The sequence below is a fragment of the Neolamprologus brichardi genome, chromosome 17, assembly GCF_056152115.1.
Source record: "Neolamprologus brichardi isolate AB-2024 chromosome 17, ASM5615211v1, whole genome shotgun sequence".
Classification (NCBI taxonomy): domain Eukaryota; kingdom Metazoa; phylum Chordata; class Actinopteri; order Cichliformes; family Cichlidae; genus Neolamprologus; species Neolamprologus brichardi.
The window spans coordinates 32,202,997-32,221,107 of record NC_142120.1 but is presented as its reverse complement, the minus strand read 5'-3'; the positions used below and the strand labels follow the sequence as shown (position 1 = coordinate 32,221,107).

The 18,111-nt window shown below is 38.8% G+C and overlaps 2 protein-coding genes across 13 annotated transcripts in view; one reads left to right on the top strand and one right to left on the bottom strand.

Annotated features, from left to right (window-relative positions):
• Positions 1-340: 340 nt before the first annotated feature.
• Positions 341-10,712, bottom strand: atg4c (autophagy related 4C, cysteine peptidase). Its single transcript, XM_006803976.3, has 10 exons — positions 10,315-10,712; positions 9,779-9,862; positions 9,022-9,246; positions 6,810-7,149; positions 5,955-6,025; positions 4,038-4,240; positions 3,773-3,851; positions 2,925-3,001; positions 2,331-2,450; positions 341-1,948 (listed from the first exon to the last, which is right to left on the bottom strand). Exons 1-10 carry the CDS (start codon positions 10,388-10,390, stop codon positions 1,781-1,783), a joined length of 1,443 nt encoding a protein of 480 aa, XP_006804039.2. The 5' UTR covers positions 10,391-10,712; the 3' UTR covers positions 341-1,780.
• A 1,394-nt stretch (positions 10,713-12,106) lies between these two features.
• The window catches only part of dock7 (dedicator of cytokinesis 7), a 48,939-nt gene continuing 42,934 nt past the window's right edge, over positions 12,107-18,111 (top strand). For all 12 annotated transcript variants that reach the window (XM_006803988.3, XM_006803987.3, XM_006803984.3 and 9 more), the window contains exons 1-2: positions 12,107-12,255; positions 17,102-17,201. In XM_006803988.3, the coding sequence (XP_006804051.2) occupies positions 12,218-12,255; positions 17,102-17,201 (138 nt within the window). In that variant the 5' untranslated portion in view covers positions 12,107-12,217. The remainder of the gene's footprint in view (positions 12,256-17,101; positions 17,202-18,111) is intronic.

The following is an 18,111-nucleotide window of genomic DNA, read 5'->3' as shown; positions in this document are numbered from 1 at the left end:
CAACACAGAAGGGACAGTTTCCTCCTTAAAAAGCATGCCTCATCATGATACAAGAATTTGTATTGTACAGGAAAACAGTCCGGCATAGCTCAAACTAAAGGGGCAACAGACAGATTATCCATGGTAACAGAGCTTTGCACACAAGGATATTTTCTTTTCCTCCGCAGAGGAACACAATTGCTGCCAGTGTCACTGGGTCACATTTTTTCCGGTTCCTGGTTAATGGGCTGTAGAGATGGTTAGCACGTACGATTAGTTTTAATCTACTACATTTGACTGGGAGAGAAAGGAACTGAATACATTTCAACACACCACTGAGGTTTGCATGTAGTACTGAATTTTATTTTTTTTTTTTTGTCCTAGGATGGCTCAGGATTCTTAAAGTGAACAAAAAACAAGCTAAGCAAAAGAAAGAAAAAATGATTTCAAGTTTATTTAACTTTTTTTGCTTGGCAGTGGTTAAACATTGTAATTTTATAAGTTAATTTATGCAAGCAGACAAAGCATGTGTTTAACAGACGGGATACTTCCTTCATCATGTATAGTTACTATGAAACTGTGTCACACCTGGTTCTTACTCACTCAGTGCTTGAAGAAAAGTGAAATATGGCAAGGTGCATGGCATGAAATGTTACAAAACCCCCTTTGTATGAAAAATCTCTCAAAAATGTGGAAATAGTGGAGTAAAGTAGTATAACAGTGCTTATAGTGTTGACTTGAATCTCTATTGTCAATCCCAAAAAACTTTTAGCAGCCTCTAGATTACAATTCCCTGAATCAGGTTTAAAAGTCTTTTTTTAACTCTTTGATTCATTTGCTGTTATAAACGTGTTAGCTACAAAGAGGTGATATCCTACAGAGAATCTTATTGTTAACATTACATTTATAACAGATAGTGCTTTGTGCTTTACAGAACATGGCACAGTTAACCCCTTAGCAAATCCTCGTCCCTTTCACTGTGATGCAAGCAGGCAAAAATGCACAAAGGCAAGCAAATACACCACACCATGTTGCAAAGACAAAGAAGTTAATTATTAAAAAGATATTAACAGTGTTTTTAAAACACTCCTTCAAAGCATATGCTTCTGCATTCTGCTGCTGAGATGCTCTTCATTCTTGTTTTTTGGCAGAGATGTTTGAAAAAATTACTTGCTCTGCCCATCTTCATAGACTGCCTAGCTTATACTAATGAAGACGTTTACCATACCTGTTAGGCTACTGCTACCTACACTTAAGAGGTCTCTAGTTGCAACCCTATGATTTTAAAAAAATAATCTAACACTGATCTTAGTTTATAATTACTACTTCGACATGGCATTCTCAGTCCTAAATTCACAAAACTGAGGTGTGAACTTGACCTGGCAATCATTATAAGCTTCTGATTTAAGGTGCAAAATCTCAAGTCCTCTGAAATCTGATGAGTTCACAAAATCTCTATCAAAAATATGATAATGGTGTAAAATTAACAGTGCTCTCCCAAATGCTCCCCTTTGCTAAAATACCTTTTCAAAACAACACCAAAAAAAATGTTAGGTCACCGAATTCAGTAGAGCACCAAAAGATGTTCCAAGGCTTCCTGGCATATTATTCAACATGTTCACATTGCCTACAAACAGAAGTCTCACCAGTTAATTACAAATTCTTCAGTAAAGTGTCCGGGATGCATAAACTGTATTTGTGTAGTTCCATAAACCTTTATATCACTTACATGAGGCTTTGGACTTTAACAAATTTGATTAATCAGAAGAGGACTTGTTCTCTGTACTTTAAAAAAGGGCTGTCAAAGCAGCACAAAGTCTCCGACGGTGGTGACCGTCCTCCGCGGGTCACGGATGAAGGGCCACTCTCTCTTTTCAGGGGTCAGGCCTGCCGACAGGTTGTAATCTCTGCCGTGACCTTGCACGAAAGTGAATGCGGGGTATTTCTCCTTTGCTGATGGCTGCAGCAGCTGGAACAATAAAGCAGTGTTTCATGGCTTTGCTTTTAAAGGCTTAAGATAACAAGGCTTAGGATCTTTTTTTCGAAGATGCAAATCACATTCATTTCACTTAAAGAGAAAGGTTTTTTTTCTAAATTTAAGGAGGACGGATTTTGGTTTACAACAACAAAACGACTGGTGCGAGAAGTAAGAATTGAGACAGATTTATGGCTAAATGGTGCCACCTGCTGTCCAACTCAGGTTAACTGACGGATATATTTGCCAGGACAGGAAACAATGAATATACAGCAGTATTACAACAAAATTAACAGCATGTAAAATAAGGAAAGAAATTGTGAGGAATTGTGTAGAGTCACAGTAACTATCAAGGTATCCTTTGCTGTGGTCTCACCTTAGACAGCTCCTGACTGATCCTCTCGTAGTCTTGAACACTTCTGGAGTAGAAACCAACGGTACAGCTCGGGTCCATCTTGCTAAAAGGCATCTTCTTTGGCGAGGGGCAATGATACGACTAGACAAAGAGAGACAAAATACATGAAAATATTCATCAAGCTGAAGGGCCAGGTGACTGCGGGGCATACATACACACCATGACAGCATCGACACCAAATAAGATGTATTCTGCGTCACATGATGAATGCAATCCTATTTATCTGCTGTCACGGCATCCGAAATTTAACACCTTGTCACACTGTATACCACGGCGTGCAAAAAGCATAAAACAAAGTTTCGGCACAGTGCTGTGTGCCGATTTGTACGTACGGGCCCTGAAATATTAAGGCTCACGGCGCCCGAGCCCGTATTTGCCGTATTTCTCTTAAGTGGCAGCTTCAGTTATCCGAGCGGCAAATAAATCAGCAGATGGGGACTCTGTAATTGGACCGAGTGCTGCTTTAAGATTCATACCCTTAAGTACTAACAGCAACTATTAAATTCACATTACCGGGCCCCCCCAAGTCAGCTCGTCTGTGTAATTTCACATTACCTGAAGAGGGAAATCGCTGGTGCTGACATCCACAAAAGACTGACAGTAATGAGGGTCCATGTAAATCAAGCTGTCATCTGCAAGGACAAAACAAAAGACAAGTTATTCAAAAACATCCGATTATTACAAAAATGCGTTTCTCCCCCAATTTCTATGCAGAGCAGCTCAAAGTCACCACGCTTAGCCTACTGTTAGGCTTGTGGTGCGTCAAATATGCCTCCCAGAAGGTTGTTGCTTTTTAATATCCACCGGGGTGGATTAAATTCTACATAATCAGATGCGTTTGTACAAGCCCATCCTTTACACCCACAAAAAGAGGTTGTCATTTAATTTTTGTGTGGGGGAATTACTTTTACAAACACACAATTATATTCGACCATTTGCATATGATAAATGCCGCGCCGAGGTGCGCCTTGGCAGGGAGAATGTATTGCTTGTCATTTAGACATCTTCCACCACTGTATTTCAAATTGGTAAAATGTAAATGCGTAAATATTGACTGCCAAGATGTACAACTGAAGGTTCCTCCTGGCTCCTGAAGGTGATGAAGAGTGGCTCACTTTGGGGCTCAGATGAAATTTAATGCATGCCTCCTATGGAAATCAATTACGGCTCACAACTTGGGAGGTTTACTTGTGATAAATGGGCAAGGCTTTGATGGGTCAGAGAGAATAAAGTAAGCCCTGCTTCACTTGCTTCCATCTCCACTCCTCTCCGTTTTCCTCGCGCAAACAGGAATACATTAACTCACTTTGTCTCTTCACATAAGAAGGGTATATTATGCAAAGTAATTTGCTATTCGCACCAACCTCTCTGTGCGTCTTCTTTCCCTCGTTTCCATTACTAACCTTGAAATCCCACGAAGTAGCAGGCCTGTTTGGGCTTCCCTCCGATGATGCCTATGCAGTACTCCAGACTCAAAATGCTCTAAATGGACACAGAGGGACAGAATGGAGATGCGTGGTCTTAAGTTTCTCACCATCCCAGTGGCAAAATCCAGTTATCTCGACTTTCTTTAATCTCCAAACATCTTCGTTCTTATTAATATGAATATAATATTTGTTTTGTAGGGTTTTTGTTTTTTAACCACTCAAATCTAGATGCATTTTTCACCTTTGCAAAGTCAAAATACTCTGGGTTTGTCTTCTCCCCTCCGAGCCTAACAGGGACGAGGATGATTACAGCTCGGCTCTCCGGTGAGGTGGAAGCATGCACTGGATGGTCGTTCTGTGGCAGAGTAGGGGCGTCTGGTGTCTCATCAGAGGTCCGCTCTGCTCTCGGTGCCCTGTGGCAATCGACGACATCAGCGCTGTATACTACAAAGGATCAATAACACATAAGGTCAGATCGAGGTCATTCAGTCTGCTGTTTTTCACCAAATTCCATTTGGATGAACAGTCAGCAGTAAGTAGTTGGTAAACGTTGTTTTTTGTCACATTCCTGTTTTCTTTTTTTTATTAAAAAAATTTCTTTGTTTTTTTTAAATAAAAAACAAACAAACCCCAAAACAAAAACAGTTTTAGCTAAGAGCTGCCACAGAATGGTGACCTTATACAGTTATGCCACTATACTGAATTTAAAAAGGAGGGTGGCTTTTGCTTTTTCTCTTATGGTAAAGTCTCTGCCTTAGAAAGATCATTTTGTCATTTGATTTTGACTTTGACTATACAACTAAACAAAACTTTTTTTTTTAAAGGGTAAACCGTGTACCATCTTCTCTTGTTATGATATCGCCCCCTGCTGCTGCCACAGTAGAGCTCATTACTTTCAAAGTAGCGTCCACGTGTTGTAGATACTTTATTTACATTCATGTATCAAGGGGAACTACATGATGGGAGAGATACTCAAAGATCACGTCATCACTGTAGCTAAGCTACTATCTATCAGGGGCTGGTCAGATTTTGTGGTTAAGAACACCGAGTACCTCTTTAGCCTTTTTTAAAATCTACTCTACAGGCCTCAGTCCAGCATGTCAAATGTTAAAATTCATGACAGTATAGTTAAAGACTGAACAAGTATGACTGGTTTGGAAGGGTTGTCAGGTAGAAAGCCTCTTTTTTTCTAAAAAGAGGCAGCATGGCTCCGGTTTGCAGTCACACCTGAACAAACTACAAGACTTCTGTCCATTTGACAGACGAGACCAAACAGAAGGTGTCTGAACATCATGCCCAACTCCACTTTTTCCACAGATGACTTCTATACTATGGTCTCACGGTATGGTTTCATTTGTCATGTGTTCATTTGAGACTATGCTTAAGGAATTTTAAGATCTTCAAAGGATCAGGTAATTTTTATGTCATGGCACATACAATCTTAGAAGTAAAAATGGTTGTGCTTTCTTTATCACATGACTTTCACTTGTATATATAATGCTAATCTGCTAATACTGCTTGTGCTAGTTAGCATGTGACAGTTATTAAGTGACAGTTATTAAGTGACAGTTATTAAGTGACATTATCATGTAACAGTTATTAAGCCTTTTTTACTTAATAACTAAAAATAGTAGCAATAATTATTTTTTTAATTACTCAAACTATGAACCAGAAAAAAAATCTACTGTATTAACCAGACTGTGAATTTAAAGAGCTGCTTTATCTGTGCAATAAACTGATTGTTTAATATCTTATTCTCAAGAAAATATTTTTCAAAATGGCACAGTTAAAAATGCTCAAGGTAATGTTCCTGGATTTCACTTTCAGCCCATATGAAACAAGAGAGGATACACAAATTCTCATAGTATGAAAAGCAGGAAACAGTCAAAGTTTGCATGTAGATAAATACATCACCAATAACTGTCTGTCTTTGACTTTAGAATCAGCTCTCAAGTTATTGAGGTTAAGAAGAGCCCGGAGTAGGAGGTTATAGATTTGGAATTGATGTGTTTGTTGGGTAATAGACACAGCGAGACTACTGTCACTGCTTTACGCAGCTCCGATCTCACGGCAGCAAAAAGATGGCGGAAAACGCAAGGTCCGCCTGGGCGCTGTGCCCAGTCTCCTGTTTTATCAACAGCAGGCTCATCTTTCATACCTGTGCAGTCTTGGGAGACATAGGCAGTTATACACGCCAAACCAGGGTCCATCGCTTCCTCGACAGCTTTCCTAAGAGAAAGGGAAGGAAGACAAGAAGAAGAAGAAGCAGAGAGGAAATGGATGAGAAATGGAAGTTTGTATCTGGAGGTTATGCTAACCCAACATCAAAGCTTTGTTCATCATCACATTGCAAAGTTAAACAGCAAGAGATGGGTGTTTTAAACAGGTTAAAATATATGAAGATATTTCCAGATAATTACACAGTTGTTGATAGACACACATGGTCACTAGATTGTATACATTATAATTATTTCATGATGATTAATAAAAAATTAAGTCTCCATCATTTAATGTAAACATGGTTGCATTAGATGATGATTCATTGGCACAAATGAATTTTGTGGAACAGCAATGCAGAGGCTTTATAATGGGTATAAGGATTTTAATACAGGCAATTTACATATGCACAATTAAACATACATTAAGCAGGTTATTATTTTTGTTTTTTTTAATTTTTCAGCAGTACAGATGTTTTGGTGTAGTCTCCCTCCTCGTGCTAAAATGATTTACTGACCTCAAGAAAATGTTTATTTTGTTGAATTACTTTTATTTTATGATATTTTTTTATGTCAAGACAAAGATGCATTTGTACATTTTCTTTCCTGTTACATGTTTTAAATCGTAGATATAAAAAAAATGGCTAACATGGCAACTAATATAAACTTCAATCAGTAACAAAACCCTGTTATTTTTATCCTAAACAAAACTAAACCATCACTGATGCATAGTCATGATTAAATCAATCAAATCAAATGGAAACAATTGTAAGTTCAGGCCAAAACGTTAAACCTACTTGAGGATGTGTGCCACTACAGCTGGTCCGTACCAGTCCCCGGCCTGTTTTCCCATTGTCAGGCCTAAGCGGACGAGTCTGTGGAGGCCCAGTGGAGTCGAAGGGCTATCTCCAAACCAAGACACCAGAGTGCGGTGGTACATCTCCTTTAAATGTGCATCTGCCTCCTCTGCAGATCCAAGGGAAAGTGCTTGGGCCTGTGGTGATGAGCTACGTACAGAGGGTCCAGGAGCACCTTGCAGGGAAGCCTCCAGAGAGGCCACCAGACGTTTGGCTGCAGTTGTAGTCCACGTCTCTGTGTCTAAAGGCTGGAGTGTCAGTGCTTCTGACCAAGTCCAGTCTTTGGACAAATATAACATGTGAGCAACAATTAACATTTCCTCTGTGAACACAAATGCTACTTAAGTTTGTTTGGAAAAAAAAGAATCTCAGAATATTTAAATTCCAAGTTCTGTAGACTGATACAGAAATTTTTCAGCATTCACCAAAATCTCATTCCAGCTGCGAAGCACACTGGAGGGACCTTTGTGGCTTGGGGCTTTATTGCTGCCTCAGAACCTTGACGCCTTGCAGCCATTGAGAGAACAATGACAGCAAAACTGTATCAAGGATTTTCCAGGAGACTATCATCAGGAATCGTTAGACGATGCTACGTGGCAATGACCCAAACCACACCAAGAGTTTAACTGAAACAATTTTTTCGCAAGCAGCTACAGGAAACGTCTAATGGTGCCAGTTGCTGATAAGAGAAGCTCTAAAAGCTACTAAATTCAAGAGATTGCTTACTTTTCCAACCCCTACTGGGGTTTCTCTGCAATCCTCTCAAAAGCAAGATAAAATAAACTACAAAATGTTACTTCAAAGGTGTTACATAAGTAATCTGCACCATTCTAGCGGGACAGAAAATAGTTAGAGATTTCATACACGACACAGTACTTGCAGTGCAAGGACAGGCTATAGGTTTTTAAAGCCTGATATGAGAAGTAGAAAATAATAGAGTCAACTCCTTTGACCAACTCTTTATGAGGATCTTTGAACCTGATCATTCAACATATCAAACTTCCATTTAGAACATTAAGAACAAAAAGTCATTCAGACCTTGAAATTAAAGGTTTTTGCCCTAAAGACTCTGAACCATGTGTGCTTCTGTAAAAGAATAGGTGTCATTCTGTTCAATTACAAGTTTGAGTGTCCCAGTATTTCATTTTAACTGTGCCTCAGCCTTACAAACAGGGAGGGAGCTGAAGGCGGGGAGAATGGGAGTGGCCCAGTCCATAAAATGGACCAGAATAGAGTCTAAGGCATTAACTAAATGACCTTGATTCAAAGTGAATCAAAGCGAAAATTGATCAATAAATATCCTAAAGTGGCCATTAGTCATTTTATAGAGAAATATTTCATTAGTGACATATTTTAGATTTGACAGAAGAACAAGTTTTAAATATTGTTTTCTAAATGACTGCTTTAAACCGGGAGTCATTCATTATGTAGACTAGAGCTGTTGAGAGACAATGGATCATACAAAGATATTAAGAGTTCACTCATTTGGATGCCTTGGACCAACTAAAAACTTATGAATTAAGGAAACTCTTCAAACTTCAAACGTGTTTTTCAAAAATAAGCATTAAACAAAAAATAAACTGGCATCTGTGTGTGTGTGTACATGAAAAGTTTAAATTTAAGCTTAATTAAAGTGACAAAAGATGTTATCTCACAGTTGATATCTTTGGAAAACAAAGAGAAAAACTCAGCAGTTTACACTGCAGAGATCTTAGGACAATAGAGTTGGTCTGAAACACAAACAGGTGAAAACACCAGACTAGTACACCTAAACTGCCAGGATGTCATCGGGTGAGACATCAGGTACATGGTGCACAAGGTCACAAGCCTATCTCAGGGATAACACATTCACACCTACAGTCAATTTAGAATCACCAATTATCCTAACATGCCTGTCTTTGTACTGTGGGAGGAACCCACACATGGACAGGGAGAACACGCTAACTCCACACAGAAAAGCCCCACGTAGCCAATGGATTCAAAGGCAGGTGCGCTAACCACTGCAACACTGTGCCGCTTGGGACCAAAGACATTTGGACAATGAACTAATTTGAATATTTAAACTTAGAATGATATATGATTTTTATTTTTCATAGATCTTGTTGTGAGGGGTTATACTGTAGCACAGCTGCAGTACCATCATTTTCCTCACCTCTTCCCAAGAAGTGCAACATAAGTCCTTGAGCCAGCATCATCTGACCAGCCCTCAGCATGCAGCCCCAGCCACAGTCAGAGGTCAGCGTGCTGCCTGGCAGAGGGGAAAACTCTTCCCTGTAGGTGAGCCAGACACGGGATGCAAAATCCCTCCGGAAAGCATCCACATCCCCCATAACAAGGTCCTCAACAGAGGCTTCAGTAGGACTCTCTTCATCTGTGGCTAAAAAAAGATAAAAGGGATTTGCAGTTACTTTTTAATTGTGTCAATTATAATAAAATGATAATTTTAACTTTCTTATTGCCATTTCTTACTTGTGGCTCATACTAATTGGCGTAACTGCTTAGCGCAATTTATCTACAAATTCAATGGATGGATCAAAGACACAATCCTGCTATTTCACTAACCACAAATATGAGAATGATCTAAACAATATCTACTTAGATGTTGATTCATAAAAATTACACAAGTTAATACTGGTGCTTAAGTTATTTGTTACATACTGTACGTACATATATACTGTATACAAATCTTTTCAATAAAGTTGGGTGCTGGGTAAAGTGTACATAAAATAATTAAAAGTGAGCCTATAGTTGTGTGGGGTATAATGATGTGTGATTCTGTTTTTTGTTTTTGTTTCACACAGTTTCCCATCTTTTGGGGAACCAGTATAGTCTGTGACTTTGTCATTACAGGGAATTCAATCAGCATACAAGTGTCCATTTATTTATGTCCCTCATGTGTTCATGCATACCTTCAGCCTTAAAATGGTAACATTTTCCCAGAAGCAGCACAGGAGAATTTCTACTGAATGACGTCTTTGGTTTGAGAGCCCAACCTAAGACACAGAGTAAACAGACAATATGTCACAGCTTCATCGATGGCGTGGTTTAACTGACACACCTATCCTAGGAAACTAATCGGTAAGTGTACTGGGTCAGTTCCGTGACTCCTGACTTCTTGATAGTAAGACGGAGAGCGTTCGCCATTGGACAAAAGTAGGCCAGTAGAGGGAAAACATACAATACAATGTGGAAAAGTTTGATGAAGAACTATTTTAAGGAGTGACTAAGCAGCATAAGACTGTGTGAGTGTGTGTTATGTTGTAGAGAACATGGACAAGTCAAAGCAACACATCAGTGACGCGTGCATTGAAAACAAAGCAGGCACTCAGGGTTAAACATCGGGGTGTGTGTGTGTGTGTGTGTGTGTGTGTGTGTGTGTGTGTGTGTGTGTGTGTGTGTGTGTGTGTGTGTGTGTGTGTGTGTAAGCCTGCAGCCAATTACTTACTGTACTTCACATTGTGCCACACGGACAAGAACTTTGTCTTCAATTTTTCCACCTCGTCGCTCCCTTTATTCTCCATTTGAAACAGTGAGGGAGGAAACCCATTCCCATTCAGCCTACAGCCGTTTTACGTGACGCACACACAGTGTTAACTAACTATGACTTCGAGGTACAAAAATGACATGACATTAAAGCTTGCAGTGAGAACATCGCTTCATTTTAGTTTCCTCCATCCGTTCGTGTTTCCCTCACAGACGCGTTGCAGCTCCGCGTTGAAACCCGCCAAAAAGACAATAAAGATAATTTAAAACACAGTTTGTCGTCCAGTAGTTGAACTCACACCCCAAACACGAACGCCAATATTTACATTTTGAGGAAGTAGAAACAGTGAAGTCAGGTGATCTCGCGGTGTTTCCGCTGGGAAGAAGTAGTAAAACCGGCGAGGGTTAGCTTGAAAAATAGATCCAGACAACCCGACAGGGCGGCGTTAAAAGCGGTTTCCCATTATTAACTGCCTTTAACTCCACTCTGCTTTGTTTGGGTAGTTCTTTTAATAAGAACAAGCGCTCTCTGTCGTACAAATGGGCAGGGCGTGGTATAAAAAAATATTTTAATTACATCGCTACAATGGCTGATGTTCATTTTCATCTTATTTATTTATTCAGTCCTTTATTTTTATGGATTTAGTGTACCGTTACAGTAATATACAGTAGAGATTTAACCTATCAATGTTATAGATTTATCCTGATAATATTCATTTTTTCTCTTTCTTTTACAGAAATTCGACTATTTAGTTTAACTCATATTACTGTTAAGATTTGTTAAGTCTTAACAGTGTTAAGACGGTTGCGACTTATTATTTTAATAATGTTGACAAATGGTTTTCTAAATTTACGTGTTTGCTTTTACTACAGCGTACTGCAGTCTATTTAATAAAAACTTTATTGAAATTGCCGTTTTAAAAAAACAACAACTTTATTCTATTATTTCACAAAACCTGAAGACACCATTACTCAGTGGCTTCTAAAGTAATCCGTATAAAAGAAGAAGATGATAAAATGTAGTCTCTTTCCTTTTGAATGTGTTTCATTTGCATTATCTACAATTGACAGAGTCTTTATGCTATTTGTTTTCATTTCTTCTCGAACACGGTATTATGATTATTGTTTAAGGTTGTTAAGGGCGACAATGAAGTAGTTCTTTTTTCATATATATATTTTTCTCAGTTATGTCGCACAAACTTCCAGCAAACTTCCAGTCCTTTTTTAAAAAAAAATACTCCTTTGTTTAACTCATGCATAAAAAATTGGCATACAAAGTAACTTTTACTCAAGTATCAAATGTTGAAGTTTAGTACAAATGTGAAGCACTATACATCAATATTTTACTTCTACTTATTTCTACTCCAATATATATTGAGAAACAAATATTTTAACTTACAACTTAATTTATAAATTATTATTATCCATTAAAATATTGCTGCTTTGCCCGTGAATACAAAAAAATACAAGTAAAAATATTTGACATGTATAATCATGCAAAATTATCAGTATTATTTACATATTTCAGCTTCTTATAGGTCCTGCACCTGGTTTTACTATCATTTCGTGATAACTGCTTTTATCTCAAGTGTCTTTAGTTTTGAAAGATGTTCAAAACTGCGCTATTCATTAATAGTATTTTGTCCGTAATCCTTCTTCCTTAACCCATCCGAGTTCTTTTTGAAATGAGAATGCGCAAGTACTTTTCTTTGGGTGTGTTCTGTGGCACAGCGTTACGTTCATTACGGTAATGATCCATTCTCCTGTTTTCCCGTTTTTCCCTGTGGCCGTATTGAGTGGAAAACGGAGTCTGCCTGCTGCCTGCCTGCCTGGGAATTTGCTTAAGCACATCAGCGGCCACTGCCATGGCTGAACGCCGCGCCTTCGCCCAAAAAATTAGCAGGTAAAGACTTAACATACCGCAACGTGCTCGCAAAATGCCCACCGAGGACTTCCATGTAGGTCGCCCTCAGACCAATGCTGAGGGAACCCTATGAAGGAGGCCCAGCCGCCAGCGCAGCCTTGCTGCTCTGAGCTAGCCGCTTGTTAGCTGTGACTGCAAAGATGCTCAGACCCACCCAGACAGACAGCGACACTGCTAGCTGCTGCTGTCCTTTACCAGTGAATACTAACAAAGGGGTGATATCATATTTATGTATGTGTCCGGGGTGGAGAGGAAACAGACTTTCAATAATTATAATTACCGAAATGAACGTAGCTACTGTAAATTGATAACCGTTAATTTTGGACAAGTAGCTATCTCGCTTACAGTAGCTAACGATGGGCAGCTAGGTACTACTGGCACTGGGAGAGATGTGCCTGAACTTTGTTATGTTTAAAGATTTACCTAACTGAAACGAGATTGCACATTTATTACTTGGAACAAAAGCCTCCCTCCGCTGATATCAAATACTGATATTATAATCTCTTCCCCGCCCCTCAGACAGATCAAAGTAATCTCTTTAACAAAGGGCTTTGTGCAAGCTGTCAAATGCCATCTTCCCAGTCAGTGTTCAGATAGCTGTACAGTACAGATCAACATAGACGTATTTAATCACTGTTATTCCTGATCAATTAATGTCCGAACAATGAAGGCGTTTTACAAATTGTTGAGCAAGTATATGCATGCGTGCCTGCTGGTTGACCTGTTCTCTGTGTGGTGCTGTTAGATGAGATAAGAATTTACATCTCTCTGGAGAGCGTTTCACTGTGATCCACAGTGAAGGGAAAGATGATTACATAAGACCACAGACATGCTCCTGAGTGTTGTCTATTTTAAAATCGATAATCTATTTGAAGCAAGTGTTTTCATTATTGAACTGTAGTAAGTTCACTATCATCTTGACATTTTCCTGTAGAAGTTGTTTATGTCCCGACTGAAAGAATATGAATCTACCATATATTAAATTTCCATCGTATTATTGGGACTTTACATTATTATCAAATTACTGACAAGATGATTCTGAGATGCCTTTTGGATGGCATGCACATGAGCATGCAGAGTAATATAAGTCGCGGCCCTCATTAAGAAACCTGTGGCATTTAATGACATTTTTCTGGCTCAGTTTAAGTAGACAAAGTAGATTTGTTATTGAATTTGGCTGCTTTATATTGCAGTTGTGATATTATATCTGTATTATGGGCATGACAGGCCTCAATAAAAGTTGAAATGGTTCCCTGTTAATCTTCTCACAGCCTGTTGGAATGCTTTTTACCATGCTAAAATTATTCACGTAACAAAGGACAAGAGTTCTCTGCTGAACTTGTTTAGCTACACTCTTTCTATTTAATGAAAGCTATTATCACATATTTTTTGGCCTTTTGAAAGGGTACACTGAAGAGTGACAAGAAAGCAGAGGTAGAGAGAGAGGGGAAGACAGGCAGCAAAGAGCTGTAGGTTGGATTCGAATCGAGGCTTGCCACTCTCAGCCACGGGCATAGGGTCGCCTGCTCATCCCAGCGACCTAAACCGGTGCCCGCTATCACATATTTTAAGTCAAATTTCCTCCTACTCAGAAGGCACAGTCCTGCCTCAGGATTGTTAAGCTATGATTCTTCTTTTGCTTCCACTTTCTATTTTGCGCCTGGGAAGAGAAGTTGTTGTTTTTACTGTCTTTGTCAGATATCCTGTTTGCTTAATCAAGTTATTCCTCTGTGCAGTGACCAGTGCTAAGTAAAGGTCTGGCAAGAGGGCTCGGGGAGCAGTGTGGAATGTGTTTGTCAGTGCAGCCTTGTGCTTTTTCTCCAGCTGTGACAGCACGGCTCTGCAGAGACCTCCTGATCTCTCCCACAGAACATAATCTTGTTCATCTTAAGCTGGAAAGTTGGGTCATGCTGCTTTTGTTTTGTTTTCCTGCTTAAAATGATCACTGTGACATTTTGTTTGTAGTCTTGTCTGATGCTCGTGCATTACAGGAGTGGAGATGATAGAATAGAATAGAATAGAATAGAATTCAACTTTATTGTCATTGCACATGCACAGGTACAGGGCAACGAAATGCAGTATGGGCATGGCAGGCTTCAATAAAAGTTGAAATGGTTCTTAGCCGATTTAGAAAATCGGAAAGGGATGTGACTTTTGTAATGATCTCACAGACTCAATCACAAGTGATCTATACTCACAATTGCTGTAATTATGGGCCAGAGTCTAAAGTCACCTTCAAGCTAGTCGTTATGATACAACTTTTAGAATGAGAGTGGAGAGAAACCGACACATTAGAGAGTTTGTTGCTTATGAGGAAAAATATTACAAAAAAACATCATAACAATGGACACTCTGCATTAGCAGTGTAACATAACCTTGGCCCTTTAGTTTGTAGCTTTTTTCCTTGGCTTTAATTTGTTTGTGTCGCTTTGGGCCTCTTGCTGCATTGTTTTTCTGTTCAAGGCAAAAATCTTTAAGTGGTTTTGGTGGTTGCTGTGATTTAAAGGACCTTCGAATGTGCGTGGCTACAGCCACAATTGAAGACTGAGAGCTTTGTGCTGACCACTGGGGTCCAGGGATTTTTTTTTAAATTATTTTTTTTCTGCTGTGTATTGGTGTAATACACGATGCTGTCTGAGCTAACACAGTGAAGCTCAGGAGAGACAGAAGGAGAGTTAAAATACAAAAAAATGTGATCCTCTGTGTTTGTTAGTTTTACATATCCCAGTGAGTTGCTTGAAGTAGCAACTGCATTTAGGTAGTTAGTTGGACATAGCCAAAATCCTTCAGAATGCCTTTTAAAAAAAATCTTTGTATCTTATGAGATAACCCAAATGATTCAATAAAAAAGCCTACATTTTTAGCTCAAGGAATTTAAAGTAAATAAATATGCCATTATTGCAATCATGCAGTTTTTTTTTTTTTTTTTTTTTTTTTTTTAAATTCACCAAACTTTGATTTTGTCAGTACTCCATATCATTGACTGAGACAAATATCATACTGGATACTGTAGTTAATCTTGTGCTACATAGCTGATATAGTGGTACCAGTGTTGTTAGTGTAAATTTTGACATACTGGAGGCAAAGCGAAGTATGTTTTCCACATAAATACGATTGGTGCTAGAATTGCATTATGAAATTGAGAAAAAGATAATGCAATCTTATTACCTAATGTTGTATAGGGGAAATAATATTTTGTGATAGATCCAACTAGAGCTGGGCGATATATCGAGTTTTTAAAAAATATCGATATATTTTTATACGAGATATAAGATGTGACAATATCCTTTATATCGATATAGTCTATGTTACGTTATAACTATACTAGTGGAGCCGCAAGTTTGCCTCTCTTTCGTTCACTTTTGTCTTTACGCAACATTACTTGGCCTCGCCCCTCCTTCACTGAACACAACTCCCCCTCCTCCCCCATCGCTTCACCTGCAGGAAGCGACAAGATGGACACGGAAAATCTCCGTTAACGAGTTACTGCGCATCGCCCCGTGCGTGGGGCGTGCATTATTATTTAATAAATGCTCATAATTTATTTTTGAGTAAATTTTGTGTACATCTATGCTCTATGTTAATAAAAGTGCCTGTGTGACATCTGGGACACAGCTTTGACTAAGAACTCTCTTTTTGTTCTTACTTTATGGCTTTAAAAAAAATATCGAGATATATATCTTATATCGCCGTCCAGGTAAAAAATATCGAGATATGAATTTTGGGTCATATCGCCCAGCCCTAGATCCAACCCTCGTTATTGCACTTTTTTAATGTAGAACACTGACTTTACCAGGGACAGTCACATACCATACATTACTGGAAAGGTCTCACTGTACAATAAACATTTGTTGGTGTTTCTGGGACAGTCCCAGCAAAAACCTCTGAAAGGATATAAATACATTCACCACATAGTGTCATATTTGAGATTACTACTTATAATACTTCTGTGGTTGTAGCGCTGTATTTTCCCAGTGCAACCACTGTTGTTCACAGTTTTGGATGAATCAGAGCTTGCACTGTGAAATCACACGAGTTCAAATGTAGCTTCTGTCATTCATCTTGGCATTATTTTGCCAAGATGGGTTAAATTGGTGGGTTAAATTTATGGGTTATTCCACTAAATCTACAACTATTGTAGAACACTATTTGTATACAAGAATCCATTTCATATGTTGGAGAATATGAAAATATTCATGCTTTGCTATATCACTAGTAGTTACATCACTGTCCTTGGATGTTTTTTTTATTCTTAAGCTGTATACATAGTTGAAGCTATTTGCTTGTGGCACATCACTTTGAAATTGCTGTCTGGTTGCTTGTGGACATTGTTCCGTTGCCCAGCTGACCTTCTAATGTTTTTAGTAGCAGGTCATATGTCAATCAGCGGCATTTTTCACTCTCATTAGGAGTCTCTTCAGTTGCTTGCCTGAAAGTTTATCACAGGTCTTGCCCACTTCATGCTGCTAGCAGTTATTTTGCCCATAGTTGCTTGAAGTTACCAAATATCATTGCTTGCAGTGTGTATGCAGCTTTACACAGACACATTTCCATCACTGGTTTGTTCTGTTGTTCTGTTTTAATCACACCAGTACTGGGATCCGTCATTCATGGCTGCTTAACAATCATCAACAATCATGAGGTATTTCAGATTAGCCTTACAAACTGAATCTCGTCCTTACTGTGAGAAATATACTGGGATGGTCTTAATATGATTCTAAATACTAATAAACCTGCAATATCCACTTAATGGATATCTAGAGAGACTTTTTGCATAAGCTGAATTATTTCTTGTCCTCTCTACCTGTTACTCCTCTGTTTGCAGGACTGTGGCAGCAGAGGTTAGGAAACAGATAGCTGGACAGTATGGAGGCTCCCCACAGCTCTTCAAAAACCTCAACGTCGGAACAACAACAAGTAACACAGTGAGTAGTCTGAAAGGCCGCTGATCATTCATTGTGTTTACATGTAAACAGTTGTAATAGTTGGTTTTCTTCAAATGAGGTCGATGTTTTCTCTAATTGGGGTCAGGGGTGTTTTGTGTTGGGTTTTTGGTACATGTGAAAAGCTGCACAACTGTCTAGCAGAGTGCCATGCGGGATAATTATTGATTGTCCTGTTCACCACATTAAGCCTTTTTACACAGACATTTGAAGGTGTTGGTGCAGCACCATCATTATTATCCCTTTCTGTTTTGTATCGTTATTGTTCTGACTTTGAGCTTTGAGCATGACAATCGTTGATTGTAGAAAAGATTAGCAGGTAAGGCATGATAATATTACAATGGTAGTACTGATGTATAAAATGTTGTGCCTTCAATTCCACAACAAGGTCATGGTATCTAAAATCACATGCTGTAGGCAGTATCATGCTACCTTTATTTGGCTTAGCATCTGTGTAAAAATGGCTCATGTTTGTTAAAGGAGTAGTGTCAATTGACCCTGAGTACTCCTGAGCCGAAACACCAACACGTGGTCCCACCTTCACTACTTAATTAGGCTACATTTGGTCTCTAATTAAAACTGTGAAAGATATTCGTGTTCAAATTCCTCAAGAGGAAGAAAAACAAACATGTATGCAGACACCCACACACAGACAAACACAGACAGACCCTTAAAATGAAGCTGCTAAAACAGATTCTCCCTGGGTTCCACTTGTAGAAGCAGGCAAAGGCCGCGTCCACACTAGCACATTTTCATTTCAGAATGTTTCAGAAGGATCTTCATCCACATTAAAATGCTAAAAAGCATATGACACCACTTTTCACATAAAATGTTAACATAGAAACAGAGGACTGGTTGCTCAGCTATAGAAAATATTATGGTGGAAGGATAC

What these genes read in the sequence shown, in the direction of transcription:
- atg4c (XM_006803976.3), bottom strand. Translation starts at nt 10,390, where the DNA reads ATGGAGAATAAAGGGAGCGACGAGGTGGAAAAATTGAAGACAAAGTTC. An exon ending in TTACCATTTTAAGGCTGAAG is followed by an intron (nt 9,247 to 9,778) that starts GTATGCATGAAC and finishes ATCTTTTTTTAG; the next exon opens with CCACAGATGAAGAGAGTCCT. An exon ending in AGTATTTTGACTTTGCAAAG is followed by an intron (nt 3,852 to 4,037) that starts GTGAAAAATGCA and finishes GTGTCCATTTAG; the next exon opens with AGCATTTTGAGTCTGGAGTA.